General features: G+C 30.3%; 3 protein-coding genes across 3 annotated transcripts in view; 2 read left to right on the top strand and 1 right to left on the bottom strand.

Annotated features, from left to right (window-relative positions):
• LOC106688225 (serine-rich adhesin for platelets) overlaps positions 1-1,611 on the top strand; it is a 19,595-nt gene extending 17,984 nt beyond the window's left edge. The window contains exon 5 of the mRNA XM_014432588.3: positions 757-1,611. Within this exon, the coding sequence (XP_014288074.1) occupies positions 757-849 (93 nt within the window). The 3' untranslated portion in view covers positions 850-1,611. The remainder of the gene's footprint in view (positions 1-756) is intronic.
• LOC106688227 (SWI/SNF-related matrix-associated actin-dependent regulator of chromatin subfamily B member 1) overlaps positions 1-16,832 on the bottom strand; it is a 20,441-nt gene extending 3,609 nt beyond the window's left edge. The window contains exon 1 of the mRNA XM_014432592.3: positions 15,624-16,832. Coding sequence (XP_014288078.1) covers positions 15,624-16,729 — 1,106 coding nt within the window. The 5' untranslated portion in view covers positions 16,730-16,832. The remainder of the gene's footprint in view (positions 1-15,623) is intronic.
• LOC106688226 (heat shock protein 68) lies at positions 3,495-5,662 on the top strand. The gene has a single exon (XM_014432589.3). The coding sequence runs from the start codon at positions 3,684-3,686 to the stop codon at positions 5,586-5,588; it is 1,905 nt and encodes a 634-aa protein (XP_014288075.1). The 5' UTR covers positions 3,495-3,683; the 3' UTR covers positions 5,589-5,662.

Below are 16,832 nucleotides of genomic sequence, written 5' to 3'. Positions count from 1 at the left end.
TATCTCTCAAGATCTTTTTAAGATTTTTTTTTTTGTTTGTTCCTTCGGTTTTTGGGGTTTTTTGGCGGCTTCTTTTTTTCCCAAGGGCCCCCTTTTTTGTTTTTTTTTGAGTTTTTCCGGGAAGGGTTCTTAATTCTTCCTCCGGTTTTTTGTTTTGTTTTTTTTTGGCTGATGGGCCTAACGAACCCAGAGGAGGAGGGAGAGGGCGAAGCGTGGAAAACATTTTTCACTATTTATATATTTTTATTCTTTCTTTCCCCTTTTTTTTTTGTTATTTTGGTTTTTTCTTCTTTTCCTTTTCTTTTTCTCCCCCCCCCCCAGTTTTCAATGTTTATTTCTTTATTTACATGAGCACTGTCGAATTCCAATAATTTTTTTATCATTTGTTTTGCATAATTGTTTCCTCTAAAATATTATATTGCATCATCTACTGTCTACTTAATTTATTGTTATATATGTTTCCAAGATTTTTAGCTATTATTTTATTTTTATTTTTCTCTGAATTAAGGTCGAAAACATCGGCACAAATAAATAAGTTTTACATATTTCTGTATCATTACTGATCGAACCCCACAACTACCTTCACCTCATATTTTATTATTAAATGTTATCCAATAGTTTTACCTTGTAATTCATATTAATTTGACTGTATAACTATATTGAGGGGCTTAGAAAGCTCAGATTAGATTTACTTTAATAAACTTTAGTTTTGTGTTTCAAAAATACTATATCTTTAAATTCATTTTGATGTTTCAGAGAGTAGCGACTTCTGGACAAACGGCTCAACAACAAATGAACCCTTCCTTCCCGCCGAGTTCCCAGACCTATCGAAGCCACTTACAACAATGATCATACTGCCGTATGACAATCAACTCTTTGAACTAGTCATATTTCTTCGAGGCTGTGTACTACATTTTTAACTATAGTTAGTAAAAATAATAAATGTTCATTAATCTCATTATATATATATAAATAGTTGATCGTATAATTTAAAATATGAAGATGGTGAGTTGCTGTCAAAAAGGAACCAAAAATATATGTTTGGTAAAAAAAATAGATAACTTTGGTCACATACTGTGTTCCCGAAGGACCACATATATGTTTCACTTTGAAGTTATACAGTGTAGGGTCATAAATCATACGCCCGATCTGTGAGTTGCTTGTAGTAGGCTGACTGGCCTAACAAACCTGGAAGGTTTATGAGCTGAAGATAGTTGTGGGGTGCGGTAAGTAATGATACAGGAATATGTAAAACTTATTAATGTTTATGTGACAATAAGTAGTTGAAAACAATTTTGATTCTTTTTGACTGCAACCCTGATCATCTTCATATTTCATTAATCTGTACTATAATAATATTATTTGTTAGATAATTTAATTGTTCATATTGTATAATATTTGTAAAAATGTATGTTTTAAAACTTAATTACTTTTAATTAAAAATATATTGTGATAAGAAGAAATATATTAATTTAAGCAATGATGCGATTATCATATTTATTTATTATGTTAAGTAAATTTTGTAACGTTTTAGATAACCTTTTATGTACCTGAATAAAACATTATAAAATATATATTATTTAAATTGTACAGCCTGTTTAATAATAAACTAATTTATATTTTGTAAATAGTTAAAGATTGTAAAATATGGTATTTTATTTTTGTTGTTTGGTTTTTATAGCATTTTTATAAATAAGTTAAATAAATTTTTATATATACTGTATTGTTTTTATTTCTGTTTGATTACACTATCATTCAAAACCTGATGATCTCATGCCAGATTTATATGCAGTAAAAAATATTTAAATATCTGATGGAATCACTCTAACATGCAATTTAAGGTCTACACGTTTGCCAAACAATGGAAAATTTGCGCATGCGTCAGCGTGTGAATTGGTTATTTGGATTGGCTGGTACAAGTTGGCCTGAAAAAGCACTTATGGTGCATCCAAATGTTTGTTTTCAGTTTGCATTTTTTTTAGAAAAATTTCCAAATTTTTTTTTTTTGCAGTTGTTTTAGAACTGCCAACTGACAAATATTTGTGCTATCTATGTTTTAATTAATCAAAGAATTTCCCCAACCTTTGGATTCAATAATTAACTCTTGTTTAAGATTGTATATTTTAATATTATATATATTCAGGGTAAATATTTTGATTCATATAATGTAAATTAAGTTTAGTAATTATGATTATCATAGCACAAATACATATTTATGGAGACATTATAAGCCAAGCTAATTTAATTAAAGTGTTTCTGATAAGAATTCTAGAACAAAGGTTGAATTTATAGGTTATGTAGTACTATTTATATGAATTTTTATCATCTACAACATACATTTCTGATATTTACGTTTCCTTTCATTTCGCTTATCTTTATTTTGTTCATTTTTATAACAAAAATGGAGTAAATCGAATGTAATAGCCGAAAAAATTCAAAAGGACAAAACAAGCGTGTGAATACCGACAGTTAGTTGTTCCTTTTTTCTTTACCAAGCATTTTTATAATTCTTGGATTTGCGGCAAGTGACAAATTTGCAGATCCATCATAAAAGACCAAATAACAAACTAAACGCAATTAAAAAAAATTTTTTTTTTGTAAAAACAAATAAAAAATAATAATTTGCTAAGGTAATGATCTATGTACTTGTTTCTTACAGAAACAAAAAAGTATTATTCATTGATTTGGAACATATGAATGAAAAACAAAACTTTAACGATATTATTTTTAATCAAAATAACTTCAATTTTAAAACATACGACCAAAAAAGCATTTTATTTCAAAATCTTTTTAGAGAAAACTGACTTTGAATTAATAAGCTCAAGAAATGAAAACCTAAACTTTTTTTAGAACTCAAAATAATCTTCTTTACATTAATCTTAATTAATTAATATAAATCCAACAACATCCAAAATTCAAATGTAAGAAAACATACAAATAGATATAGTGCATTTGTATAGTTCTATATGTAAGTGTTTATATTATTCTGTATATATATATATATATAAACACATGTATTTCAATATATGAATTTGTTTAAATTTAATATTAACTTATCTCAATACTTTTCATTTAATTAAAATACACAGGTTAAAAAACCTGGCATAATTTTAAATGACAATACTAACAACTGACAGTATAAAATTCTTAATATAAAGTCTGCATAGGGTTGTCATAGAATGATCCCATGGAGACTTCCTTTATCTTTTATAATCTCTTGGCATAGTAAATAGTTAAAAAAAACTTTATATCCATTCATAAATGTCAATCTAACTCCATTTAATGTTAATAAAAGTTTTAATACACATCAACACAGGTTGATAATCGACAATGAACGATTAATAGTAAATTCTAAAACAAATATTAAATATCAAAATAATAATTATAAACTGAGGTAGGACAGTGACTTTTCACTTCAGTAAAAATATATTATAAAATTTTTTCCATTATATTAAATATTTACAATATTGATCAATTTCACCAGCTGGTAATATATATCATTTGTATTAAAAATTATAATTCAGGGATAAAATTCATGTTTATGGCAAAATAGATTCACATGAGCTAAGTAAGTATGTATAAGTGTTTAAAGTAATTAAAGAGTATTTTTCAAATATATAAAATTATACAAACATTTAAAGAGTTAAGGAGGAGGATTAAGAAAAGTTTAAATCTATTTTAAAATGCCAGCAGTAGGGATTGATTTAGGAACGACATATTCCTGCGTTGGAGTATGGCAGCATGGAAAGGTAGAAATAATAGCCAATGATCAAGGTAATAGAACGACTCCAAGCTATGTGGCGTTTACGGAAACAGAAAGGCTAATTGGGGATGCTGCGAAGAACCAAGTAGCCATGAACCCGCAAAATACAGTATTTGATGCAAAAAGGTTGATTGGTCGCAAATTTGAAGACCCCAAAATTCAAGAAGACATACGTCATTGGCCATTTAAAGTAATAAACGACAATTCCAAACCGAAAATAAGAGTACAATACAAAGGGGAATCAAAAAAATTTGCACCCGAAGAAGTAAGCTCTATGGTATTGACAAAAATGAAAGAAATTGCTGAAGCCTACTTAGGTAATAAAGTTCGAGATGCAGTTATTACGGTTCCTGCCTATTTTAATGATTCGCAAAGACAAGCTACAAAAGATGCAGGTGCTATTGCAGGTTTAAATGTTCTCAGAATTATAAATGAACCAACTGCTGCCGCTTTGGCGTATGGTTTAGACAAAAACCTTAAGGGTGAGAAAAATGTACTAATATTTGACTTAGGAGGAGGTACATTTGATGTTTCAGTCCTGACGATTGATGAAGGTTCACTATTTGAAGTAAAATCGACTGCAGGTGACACCCATTTAGGAGGAGAGGATTTTGACAACAGATTGGTCAATCATCTCACTGAAGAATTTAAGAGAAAATATAAAAAAGACATGAAGTCCAATGCAAGAGCTTTGAGGCGGCTTCGCACTGCAGCTGAACGAGCCAAACGAACACTCTCATCAAGTACTGAAGCAAGCATAGAAATAGACGCGCTGTTTGATGGAATCGATTTTTATACCAAAGTCACCAGAGCGAGATTTGAAGAACTCAATGCAGACCTCTTCAGATCCACTCTGCAACCAGTCGAGAAAGCATTGAATGATGCAAAACTGGACAAAAGTTCGATCAATGATGTAGTTCTGGTTGGTGGATCTACCAGAATTCCGAAAATTCAAAGTCTATTACAAAACTTTTTTAATGGTAAATCGCTTAATATGTCAATCAATCCAGATGAAGCAGTGGCGTACGGAGCAGCGGTCCAAGCAGCAATTTTAAGTGGAGACCAAAGTTCACAAATACAAGACGTTCTTTTGGTAGATGTAGCTCCTCTTTCATTAGGTATTGAAACTGCAGGAGGGGTAATGACAAAAATAGTTGAACGGAACAGTAGAATACCCTGCAAGCAAACCCAAACGTTCACTACCTACTCGGACAACCAGCCAGCTGTTACAGTACAAGTCTTTGAGGGCGAGAGAGCTATGACCAAAGACAATAATCTCTTAGGAACTTTCGATTTGACTGGTATACCTCCAGCGCCAAGAGGAGTCCCTCAAATTGAAGTTACATTCGACATGGATGCCAATGGTATCCTTAATGTGACAGCAAAAGAAATAAGTACTGGTAAATCAAAGAATATTGTTATAAGAAACGATAAAGGCAGACTTTCAAAAGAAGAAATAGATAAAATGGTCAGTGATGCGGAAAAGTATAAGGCTGAAGATGACAAGCAAAGGGACAAAGTAGCGGCGAGGAATCAACTTGAAGGCTACCTTTATGGAGTCAAGCAGGCTGTTGACGAATGCGGTAATAAACTAAATGATTCAGAAAAGAGAAAATTACAAAGCATTTGCGATAGTGGTATAAAGTGGCTCGATCAAAATTCGTTTGCTGAGAAAGATGAGTATGAATATAAATTTAAAGAGGTTCAAAAAGAATGTTCACCATTGATGACTAAATTACATGGAGGTGGAGGATTTGGTGGATGCGGACAGCAGAGTGGTGCAAACTATCAAACTGGTGGCCCTACGGTAGAAGAAGTAGATTAAAATATTCAACTGTCATTTTTGAAATACAAAAAAAAAAAATAAAATAATTCATCAAAATTAAAAAATTTCACAAACGAGTTGTTTTCATTTATAGGTTGAGCCACAATAGAGGGAGTGGCAAGATGGGCCTCCTATACTAGGCATTCCCTCTATTGTGGCTCTAGAGCAATTCAGGTGAGTTTCCTTAAAATGACCTCATCTGAAGGACTGGTGTGAGGTACAGTTCAGACTAAGGCTCTGTTAGAGGCTAATATCTATTTCTACAAGTCATTGAGACCCAGATTTCATTTTAGAAATCTTTGAGAATTTTTTCACAAAGTAGCTAAGAATCCATTCAATCTTGAGAAGTTAAACAAATAAATTTTTTGCGAAGATGGTCCAGGTAACAGTCCAAAAAGGTATAAAATATTTGAAAACTATTTATTATTAACTCAAGTTTCACCTCACTCGACCGGGCTTCATCCTGCCACCATTCTTCCTACAATCATACTGTCGACAAGTAATCTTCCAATATATATAAAAATTTGTTTCCTTATTCACTTTTTTTTTCCTCATGCTTTTTATTAGTTATGCTAATTACTGTTTTATATATATATATATATAGATAGTTAATTAATCACATATACATTTTTCAGTATTACTTCACTTTTAAAGAATTTCCAATTTTGTACATATATTTATTTAATTGATTCTCATATCTATACTATTTTTATTTTTCATTCCTAATTTTAATATTAATTTATTTAAAATAAATAATTTGATTTCTATCCATTTTAGACTCATCACATTTTATTTTTCTTATAAGTCTGAAGTTTCGGCCAATCCGGCGATCCTCAGGGACAATCTACTTAATACAATTTTGGAATTATATAATTTAAAAACTAATAACTCCATGCAGGCTATTCTGGCCAGATCAAAACATCAATTTCTAATTAGTCAATATTTACATTAAAACCAAAATTAAAATCATTTATCACAGTCACTATTCGTTAAAACTTTATCACAACATGATTGAACAATATAGATCCCTTTATATATAATCTTTTCACTTTCTTGAGACTGGTTATTTTTGTTTAAATAAATTAAATTGTATCCAATTTAGGTCTCAAAACACTCTTTATATCTATAAAAGTCCAACGTTTCAAAAAAAAATGTATATGTGATTAATTGAACATGAAAGTAGAATAACAAAATTAAAGAAGTAGATATTAAGTTATATAAGCTAAGAATACTAATCTATATAAATAATAGAAATTAAGTGTAGTGAGCATAACTAATAAAGAGGAAGATGGAAAAAAAGAGAATAACGGAACATATTTTTATTTATATTGGAAGATTACTTGTCGACAGTAAGATTGTAGGAAGATGGTCCAAGTGACAGTCAAAAAGGGTACAAAAGAATAGTTTCTATTTATTTGTTACCGACTTTATGCCCCACTTTGCAGGGCTGAGTCTAGTTATTCTACTTTGTGGACTCGGCCCCAATGAAGCCCTGCAAAGTGAGGCGAAACGTCGGAAAATAAATAGTTGTAAACTATTTTTGTTTCTCTTTTGACCACAACCCTGATCATCTTCTTATATATTTATTATTAACTGAAGTTTTACCTCACTTTGCAGTGCTTTATTGGGGCCGAGTCCACAAAGTAGAACAACTAGACTCAGCCCTGCAAAGTGGGGCATAAAGTCGGTAACAAATAAATAGAAACTATTCTTTTGTACCTTTTTTGACTGTCACTTGGACCATCTTCCTACAATCTTACTGTCGACAAGTAATCTTCCAATATAAATAAAAATATGTTCCGTTATTCTCTTTTTTTCCGTCTTCCTCTTTATTAGTTATGCTCACTACACTTAATTACTATTATTTATATAGCTTAGTATTCTTAGCTTATATAACTTAATATCTACTTCTTTAATTTTGTTATTCTACTTTCATGTTCAATTAATCACATATACATATTTTTTGCTGAAATGTTGGACTTTTATAGATATAAAGAGTGTTTTGAGACCTAAATTGGATACAATTTAATTTATTTAAACAAAAATAACCAGTCTCAAGAAAGTGAATAGATTATATATAAAGGGATCTATATTGTTCAATCATGTTGTGATAAAGTTTTAACGAATAGTGACTGTGATAAATGATTTTAATTTTGGTTTTAATGTGAATATTGACTAATTAGAAATTGATCAATTTTTACGGTCAACTATATATACATATTAATAATAAAAAGGTTTTCTAATATTTTATACTTTTTTGGGCTGCTACACGGACCATCTTCCTACAAATTTATTTGTTTAACTTCTCAAGATTGAATGGATTCTTAGCCGCTTTGTGAAAAAATTTCCAAAGATAATCCTAAATATAAATTTATACTACATCAATAATTTAAAAGCTTTTTGGAGGATATTCTGCCCGGGTCAATAATTTCAGTCCAAATTACCATATTTTGTCATTCTTCACATTAATATTAAAACTTTTAATTACAATCAATTCACCACTATTATACTTTGTTATCACAACAATATTGGTGACTTGGGCAGAATAGTCCACAAAAAGTTTTTAAATTATTGATGTGGTGTAAATTTGTATTTAAAATTGTCCTTGATGATTGTCAAATTGCTGAACTTTTAAAGAAATATTGAGTGTTTTGAGATTTAAATTAGATACAATTTTTTTCATTTAAATAAATATAGATCCCTGTAATTTTCCTCCAGGACTCTGTCCAGTTGAAGAAAATTTTACTTTTGTCAAAGGGTCCCTCCAAAAACATCTTGGAGTGTAGCTCTCTTTTGTTTAGCTTGGTTGCGATAAGACACCTTTATTCTACTTTTTTGCATAGGTAAGGCTTATACCATATATGTGCTTTGGATTAGTAGGAGTGTTCTTAGAACCATTTCAGTTCCTTCAGTGCCAGGTATACTGCAGGGTCCCAGGCATCCATTCGAAGTTTATTGAATTATATGAATTTATATTGTAGTGCGTTGCAGTCAGAGATGGGAAAAATTAACTATGGTTTTTTTTTTTTTTTTTTTTTTCGGCCAAGACTCCCATTGGAGTCCTATACTGCCTAACCATGGTTGGGGGTCAAAGTTCTTCATTTTGTGGGACCGCCACGCAATGAAAAAAGTCGACGTCCCAGGCCGGATTTGAACCGGCACCGCCAATAAACATCAAATTGGTAAGACTGTGTCTTAACCACTGAGCTATGGGCGGCCCTTAACTATGGTTGTAACTAATAGTTAAAGTTGCCATGGATACAATCCTTATCCATGAATGAACCATTGATAAATAAATATCATATCCATGACAATTTTAGCTAACAGTTTCAACTATAGCTAATTTTTGCCCATCTCTGACTGCATAGGACTGAGATAGACCAAGATTTTAATAGCTAAACCCTCTACTTCTAAAACTAAATGGCTGCTAGGCCTAACAGAAATGAACTCCCATTATTAATAGGAGTTCTTACAGGTCATTGCAGACTTTAAAATACATATTAAGATATGTGGAGTAGTCCATGATGAAACCTGCTGCTTATATGGACAGGTCCCACATATTGCCTTACATTACATACCAGACTGTGATAGGTATGCATCACTAAGATATAGGCTTCTAGGCTCTGATAGAGTTCTAGAAAATGAGGTTTCCTCTATAGATTGGGCGTCCCTTTAGAATTTCATTAGAAAGTCAAAAAGGTTCGATATAGAGGAATAAGATATATTAAAGAGCCATTCCATTGACCTGCCTTTGGGATGGCAAAAAGGACCAATAGGCCCACTTGCCAGACTTGTTCCCCCACCATTACCAGTAGTAGTACTCTTGACCATATTACTGAATTGTTGAGTGCCACGATTGCTGCTTGATTGTCTGTATAGATTGTTATATCTCTACTGGCCAAGCCTTCCTTGAATAGAGTGCTGGCGCAATAACTAATGGCAAAAGTATTTTTGATTGAAATACAGAGGAATATTTGCCTAAGAGAATATATATTCCCCTAGTGGTTTATCTCTGTGCTAGGTCCCAGCTCCTGAATCTTGGGCTATGAGATAGCTGTCCATATAGCAGTTAATATAGAATTAAAAATTAGGATGTAAAAATAAGTTCATGTGAAAGAACTGGCTTAGGGGCGTAGTATAATAATGTATAATAATAGTATAATAATGTATAAATGTATAATAATGTATAACTAATCTTCTCTCCATTTTTTCAATAATTTTTAGTCATCAATGAAAAAATCACATCACTATTAGTCATTTTCCAAAATAAGGAGAAAATACAACCTTAGTGATGGAGCTCTGCTGCTCATTTTTTTTTTTTAAATCTTATATTTTTCTAGTGAGCCTTAAAAAAAAAAAATTAAGAAACAGGCTTATTATTTTCTTCAGTGGGAACGGGGTGGCTCAATGGTAAGGAACTGTATTATTAACTCCAAGGAAATGGGTTCGAATACGGCTGTGACAGATAATTATTTATTACTATAGCTGTGAGTCAACCCTGTGGATTTGAGAGCACTTCAGGGTCCACACAGCCCCTTAATTGGGGAAAAATCTGGCGGTAGAGCGTGATTCTGACCAAACCACCTCCCTGCACAACAGTTGGTCTAGTAACAGTACTTCCTTACTAAGTACTGCACCCCTTAACCTTAACCCTTGACCTTCATGGGTTGTAGGTGGTACAGATTTATTTATTTTTATCTTCATTAAATTCGTTAATTTTGGGAAAAAATGTTTAAATTATGGCATAAGTTCAACTATAATTGTTTTTTCAATATTAATACTAGATATAAAATTAATCAGGTAGGAAAATTTATAAAACTACGTTAATAAATTAAGTTTTATTTCGAAAAAATAACTCTTGTACATAATACCCCATATAATGTTCAGAAAAACTATTATTTTTTTTTGCTAATTTTATACTAGAACAGAAAAACATAAGATTTCTATAGTATTGAATACATTAATCATAATTTGCAATTCTTATTAAAGAAATTATCAGTGCATGTACTAACTATAAATTAATAAATAAATTACAATTTTATGTTTGATAATTGAGATAACAATTCAATTTATTTGAAAAGATGTGACTATTTTAATTTTTGCTTTTACTCCTCTATACTTTACAATATTTTAAATCAACATTCTGTTAACTTGCACATTTTCTTGTAAAAGAAGAAAAGCACACACAAATTAAAATTTAATTTAATTAATATGAATACATACTTAACAAAAGTATTAAATGTTATGTAAGTAGAAATAGCAGAAAAAGAAAATTGTATCTTTTGGATAAATGTACCAAGAATAATGTCAATATCTTTTTTATTCAATAACAAAAGGGTATTTGATGACATAAACAAAAAAAATTGAAATTAAGTTACTATTATCGTCAGCTAACTCAGAAACCCAATCATATATATTTTAATCAGTATAGATAAAAGATTAGTTTATAATTTAAGTTCTAAAAACAAGGATTTTTAATCTGCGCATCAACAGAGGGAAAACTCTAGCCACCACGATAGTTTCATATTTGACGTCATTTAGACAGAAACAAACAACACTTATTTAGCTGTTTTAAAATTATTAAGTATTTTGCTATTAAAAGAATTTTCATTATTTTTTTTTTTTTAAAAACAACCATGAAATATAGTTTCATGAAAGTAGAAAGTACAAATTTGCCAAGAATTGATACTTTAATGTTAATGGCTAGCTTTTTTGACAATTGCTGAGGAGTGAGCTGCACACACATTGTGCAATCATCTTATTTAAGCGAATTCACTTTAAAATTTGGTGATTTCTTTCTGCAGTAAACACATTTTTAAAAATTAAAAAATAAACAAATAAAAAAAAAAAAAGGGACCGTATTCGAAAAGAAATTGCTGTTGCGAATGGGTTAGTGGTATAATAACTTTAAAAAGTGAAAGATTTGAGTGATAACTCTATACAATCAAAACTCAATAGTGAAAATAACTACTAATAACGCGAAACTCCTATTAAACTAGAACTTTTCCTTGTCAATAATTAGAATTTTTTTGTACATTTAGTTCCATAAATTAGAAAATAATTCTAGGCAAAATTAAATTATAATATGATTTACTTTTATACAGGAGTATCGATAACAATCTTCTAAATCGGCACAGACCAGTTATTCAAGACAACACAGGTTATCGTTGAGTTTGTTAATGTTTACGACACAACACACATTTATTAGTCATTTAAATCCTTTAGCTGAACAATGAATAACAATGCAATATTTCTATTAAAGACAAGTTGAAATCACAAGGCAATATTTGGATTTGCAACCTTGCTCGCTTTGATTTGACAGTCCAAAATAAAATAGATAAGGAGAACATGGAAAGTGATGATGAAAACTTTATGATGTTGGATTAAGACAGAAATAATCTAAAAACTGTGCGGTGTAACGTTTTTTAGCAACAAAAAGTAATTTTAAAGTAGAAAAATAAACTTAATATTTATTTATAATCATTATTAAATCAGAACCAAGTTTCTTACCGTTATCGTACACAATAATAACATAATTACTTCAAAACGATAACAACTGAAGAAATGGAAATCCAACGGATATAACTTCAATTTTTTTAAAGTTTTCTACACGACTTAGCATCTTCTTAAAGATGGGGTGGTGCACGCTTGACCCCTCAAATCGTACTAAAGGAATGGTGAAGGATAATAATTGACAGCAGAAGTACAAGAAATTGCGGACATTATATGGATTATTAAAGACTAGTTATAGACCTCTCTGAATACAATAAAAAAATTAATTTAATCCAATCAGATTATTACAAATATATCCACATCCCGCAACCCTATGCCTTTACTCAGGACCAAATTTAACCAACATATTTAAGACCTCTTGACTTTAAAAAGATAAAATATTCTATATTCAGAACCGTTATTTCCTATAATTCCATTATTCTGGTTTACCTTCTCACATTCTTGTGTTATATCATTCCCAACATTAATTTTCCTTATACAAGCTCAACAAATCCTTACTATTCTTTTTACAAATCCTTAGTCACAATAATGTCCACAATTCCTCCCACCTCAATAGAAACGTGATCAATTATTATCCTTCATCATTATAGAAAAAAATAATTTATTTCTTGATATTTTCTTTTTGATATTAAAGTTTAATAATTAAATTTTATTAATCGTGATGAATTTTTTTTCAGGTTTATTGACATTTTTCATCTTTCTTAGCAAAATGAGATAAATTCAATTTGTTTATTTATTTTTTAATTTGGTATCTGGAAGAGCTTAACAATATTTCACAGATTTATTTCTGATGCTGGTTAAAACTACTGATCCAATAATAATTGTTAAAAAAATCTTTTGAATTATGCATATTTTGGAATTTTCTGAAAAATCTCTAAACTTGGATTTCCTCCCTTCTGTTTCTATTTAGAGATGGTTTGCATATATAATATTATTATCATTCAGAACCCCACATATATAGACCTTATCGGAAGTTGTGTATCTCTTGAGTTGGGGAAAGTTGATAAATTTGATCGTAATAAAGCTTCCAAAATTGTAATAATGTTCAAATAAATATGTTCATATTATATAAGCCACTTTATGTATAATACAGCTGCCAACTTTGACTTTCTTTTGGGATCTAGAAACCCGTAATAGCATCTTTGCCAGCAGAGTTCGAACAAATAGTGAATGTATCAATTTAATTTTTAATTAAAACAGATCTCATTAAATATTCTCCCAAAACAATCATTGAAAAAAAATTGTTAATGTGTTGCAAAATATCAAATAACATCTCTAGCAAGAATCTGTTCTGATCATTAAATAACCAGTTTGTTATGGGATAGAGGTAGGAATTCAACTACCTGTTTTTCGGGTAATTATCAAATAATGCCGGTAATATCAAAATTAGCAAATGTAAGGGCTACTAGAACCTACAGGAAAACAATTTTTTTTTAATTACATCAGGGTCTCTTATTATGAAAATATAGACATGATTCAAAATCTGTACCACAGATAGCAGCACTAATACTAAGTCTTAAGGCATATTACTTATTCAATCTTTTCTAAAACTGTACTTTTATATTAAGACTCTTTGAATCTTTGTATTTGTACTTAAGGAGATGTTTTACAGGAACTCCTAGAAACTAGATAATTGAAGCTCAGTTATATTTAATAAGAGCTAAAAGAAAACTTTAATTGGATGTCATAAGATCCATGCATGTATAACTAAGGCATAACACACAAGATCGAAAAAAAAAACTATGATATTTATTGACTAGACATTATAAAGCATGCTTAGGGAATATTAAAATTTAATTGCATTCCACATAGCAAATGATTAGGGCCAAGATCAAAAGACTGTGGATTCATGCACCACACACTTTCATGACACGAAAAAACTCAGAAATAGATTAGTTTCCCTACTAAATTACCTCAAGAAAAAGAATATATTGACATTATAATAGATTAATTCAAAACAGACACATTTACAAATAGATTGTGCAAAATTAAATATGCGATCCAACATTTTTTATAAGATTTAATATTAAAATTCAAATTAATAATTAATTATAATGACATATACCAGTAAAAAACAAGTTAGTTGAGGTAACTTATTGAAAACATTGAATGATTGGACGGAGTTTTTTTGTAAAGTTTTAAATATATGTATAACAATATAAGACCTTCATAATATACACATGCATTATTAACCAATATATAACAGGCTGTTTAACAATATTCCAGTGTTATATAATTACTTAATGCTGTATATAATACTACTTGAGAAAAATATATGTATGAAGAGGTTAGAAATAAAGAGTTACAGTGACAATTTTGATAAGAGTTTTATATGCTACTTCTTAATACCTTAACCGAATTTATGCTTTAGTGTTGACGAAATTATCACTAATTATTGATAATTTTGTCATTGTAAAAGTAAATTCGGTTCAAATACTGGTAAAGTTTTATTAAAAAAAAATTGCTACTTGTACATCCCTCTTCACTTCTTACTGACTCATCTATAATATTTAAACTGACTTTGGCAACTGACATTTAATTTAAATATTAATAATATAAGTCATTCAATAGGTCTGAACTGCAGAAGGGTGTGTAGTTAAGAAGCTGCAACTGATGAAATATAAAGTACTCAGAAATAATCTGTGTTGTAGCTTAATTTTTTAGAAACATAAGAAAAATCTTAAACCCTACTTTCAAATAATTTAAGGAAGTGAGAGACAGTAAAATAAATATGATTTACCCTAATTTGTAGGGATTCGTCAACGAATAAAACAAGATAATAAACATAAACGTATTAAGGTAACGTACATAAACGATAACAAGACATAAACATTGTAACATATGGTCAGAGACTACAATAGTACAAACAGAGAATATTAAAATGAACAAAGTAAATTAAAAAGAACATTGAATTAAAATTAATAGAATAAATATTGATAACAAACACAGTAATAGAGAATAGAAATTAAAATGTACCAATGTAATTAAATGGTTATAATATATTTATTTCTTGTTTTTAATTTTACCCTATCTGTTGTTACTTTTATCAATTATTCTTCAGCAATTATTACCCCAGTGGTACATTATTATTTATTACTTTATTTGTTACTAAGATTTATTCAATTCATTTTGTTACAAGATTTTTTAAAATTTACTTATATATACTTTTCTAAATGTAATCTTATGGTCCTACCATACTTTATTATAATCTTTATCTTGTTTTATTTAGCTCAGGTAATAATCACTAATATGTTTCAAACCATAGGTATCTAATACATTTTTTTAACCCAATTTTTTTTTTTTTTTACCGTCTCCCTTTAAGTACATAAGATTAACTAATAATTATTAAATTTTAGGAAATTGACAATTTAATTTTTGAAAATGAAAGATAAGCCTTTAAAGCAGCCTCGATTAATTAAACAATTTACTTCTGCAGTTCAACTCAAGAACAACTTCTCAGTAGGTACTATATCATCACATTAAGTTCACATAACACATATAAATAACAGATTATCTTGTTACCACCCAGGAGTAGTGTTGGCTAATCGCCTCATTCTTCTTGTGTTTCTGTCCTGATCCCTTATCTTCTTCTCCATCTCAGCATCAGTCAATGTTTCCAGGAATGGGCACCACTGATCTGCTTCTGACTGTGGTCGGAAAGGCACTTCGACAGTTTGAAGGGGAGATTCACTAAAAGCGTAAGTTTTCTGGTGCCAACTAAGCTGACCTCGAATTGAATAAGCAATAGCCGTAACAAATTCTCCTCCTAATCCAAGTTCTGCACACAATTTCATCGCAAATTGTTCAGGACTGTTTTCCTTTTCACTCATGTCCCATTCGATCTGATCAACTAGAGATGTATTACCGACATGTATGTTCAGTTTGATGATAACTCTTTGATCAGTTTGATCTTCCAAAATGTTGTCAGTAGGAAAACCTTCGATTTGCTGGCGGATAGCTTGGGCTATAGCAGGGACAAAACTGAGAGGATTCAAATCTAGGTCATCACAAAGAATTTCAGCAAACTGCTCGGGAGTTATCAAACTTTCATTTTTATTCCAAGTAAAAGTATCACGGAGTTTCTGACCTTCTATTTCCATGTCAAGACGTATCGGAACTAGTACTTCCATTTGTGAAGCATTTTCCATAATTGATGATGGATCAGTGTCATCGAAGCAAAGAGGGAAGCTTCTAACTTTCTTGCTAACAACCCTATTTCTGTTAATTGGTGTTGCCTGTGGCACAGCATCTAAATGTGAACTATTAGGGAGCGAAGGCACCCAGGGCATAGCTTTTTTGGGTTTCGAAGAACTTGTAATAGGAGTTTCAGAAGAATGGACAGAAACAGCTTTGTATTTTTCATCATTTCCCTCAATGATATCTTCCACTTCTGAAGCTCTTAGTAAAGATATACTAGAAGCCAAACAATGAGAGCTCAATCCAAGTTCTATAAGCCTTTTCCTCTCTTCATTTCCAAGTGTTCTTCTGTACATTCCAGGATACCTCTTGTACAAGGATCCTCGGAACATTCGTAAATAATTACCGACTTCTGAACCAATGCAGTAATATTCTCCATTTTCTTCTACTTGGAAACTAATCGGTTTATCACCATAAGTTCGGATAGACATTTTGGAAAAACTAATAAATACTGAAGTGAGGAAACAACAAACACAATTTAGTAAACAAGACCAAGCCGACTCCACTTTTAGAACCTCCTCGCGATGCTTGTGG

Source organism: Halyomorpha halys, unplaced genomic scaffold, assembly GCF_000696795.3.
Source record: "Halyomorpha halys isolate HHAL.00 unplaced genomic scaffold, Hhal_1.1 Scaffold1084.1, whole genome shotgun sequence".
Lineage (NCBI taxonomy): Eukaryota > Metazoa > Arthropoda > Insecta > Hemiptera > Pentatomidae > Halyomorpha > Halyomorpha halys.
Note: the sequence above shows the minus strand (reverse complement) of the source record. Positions and strands in the feature narration are given on the sequence as shown.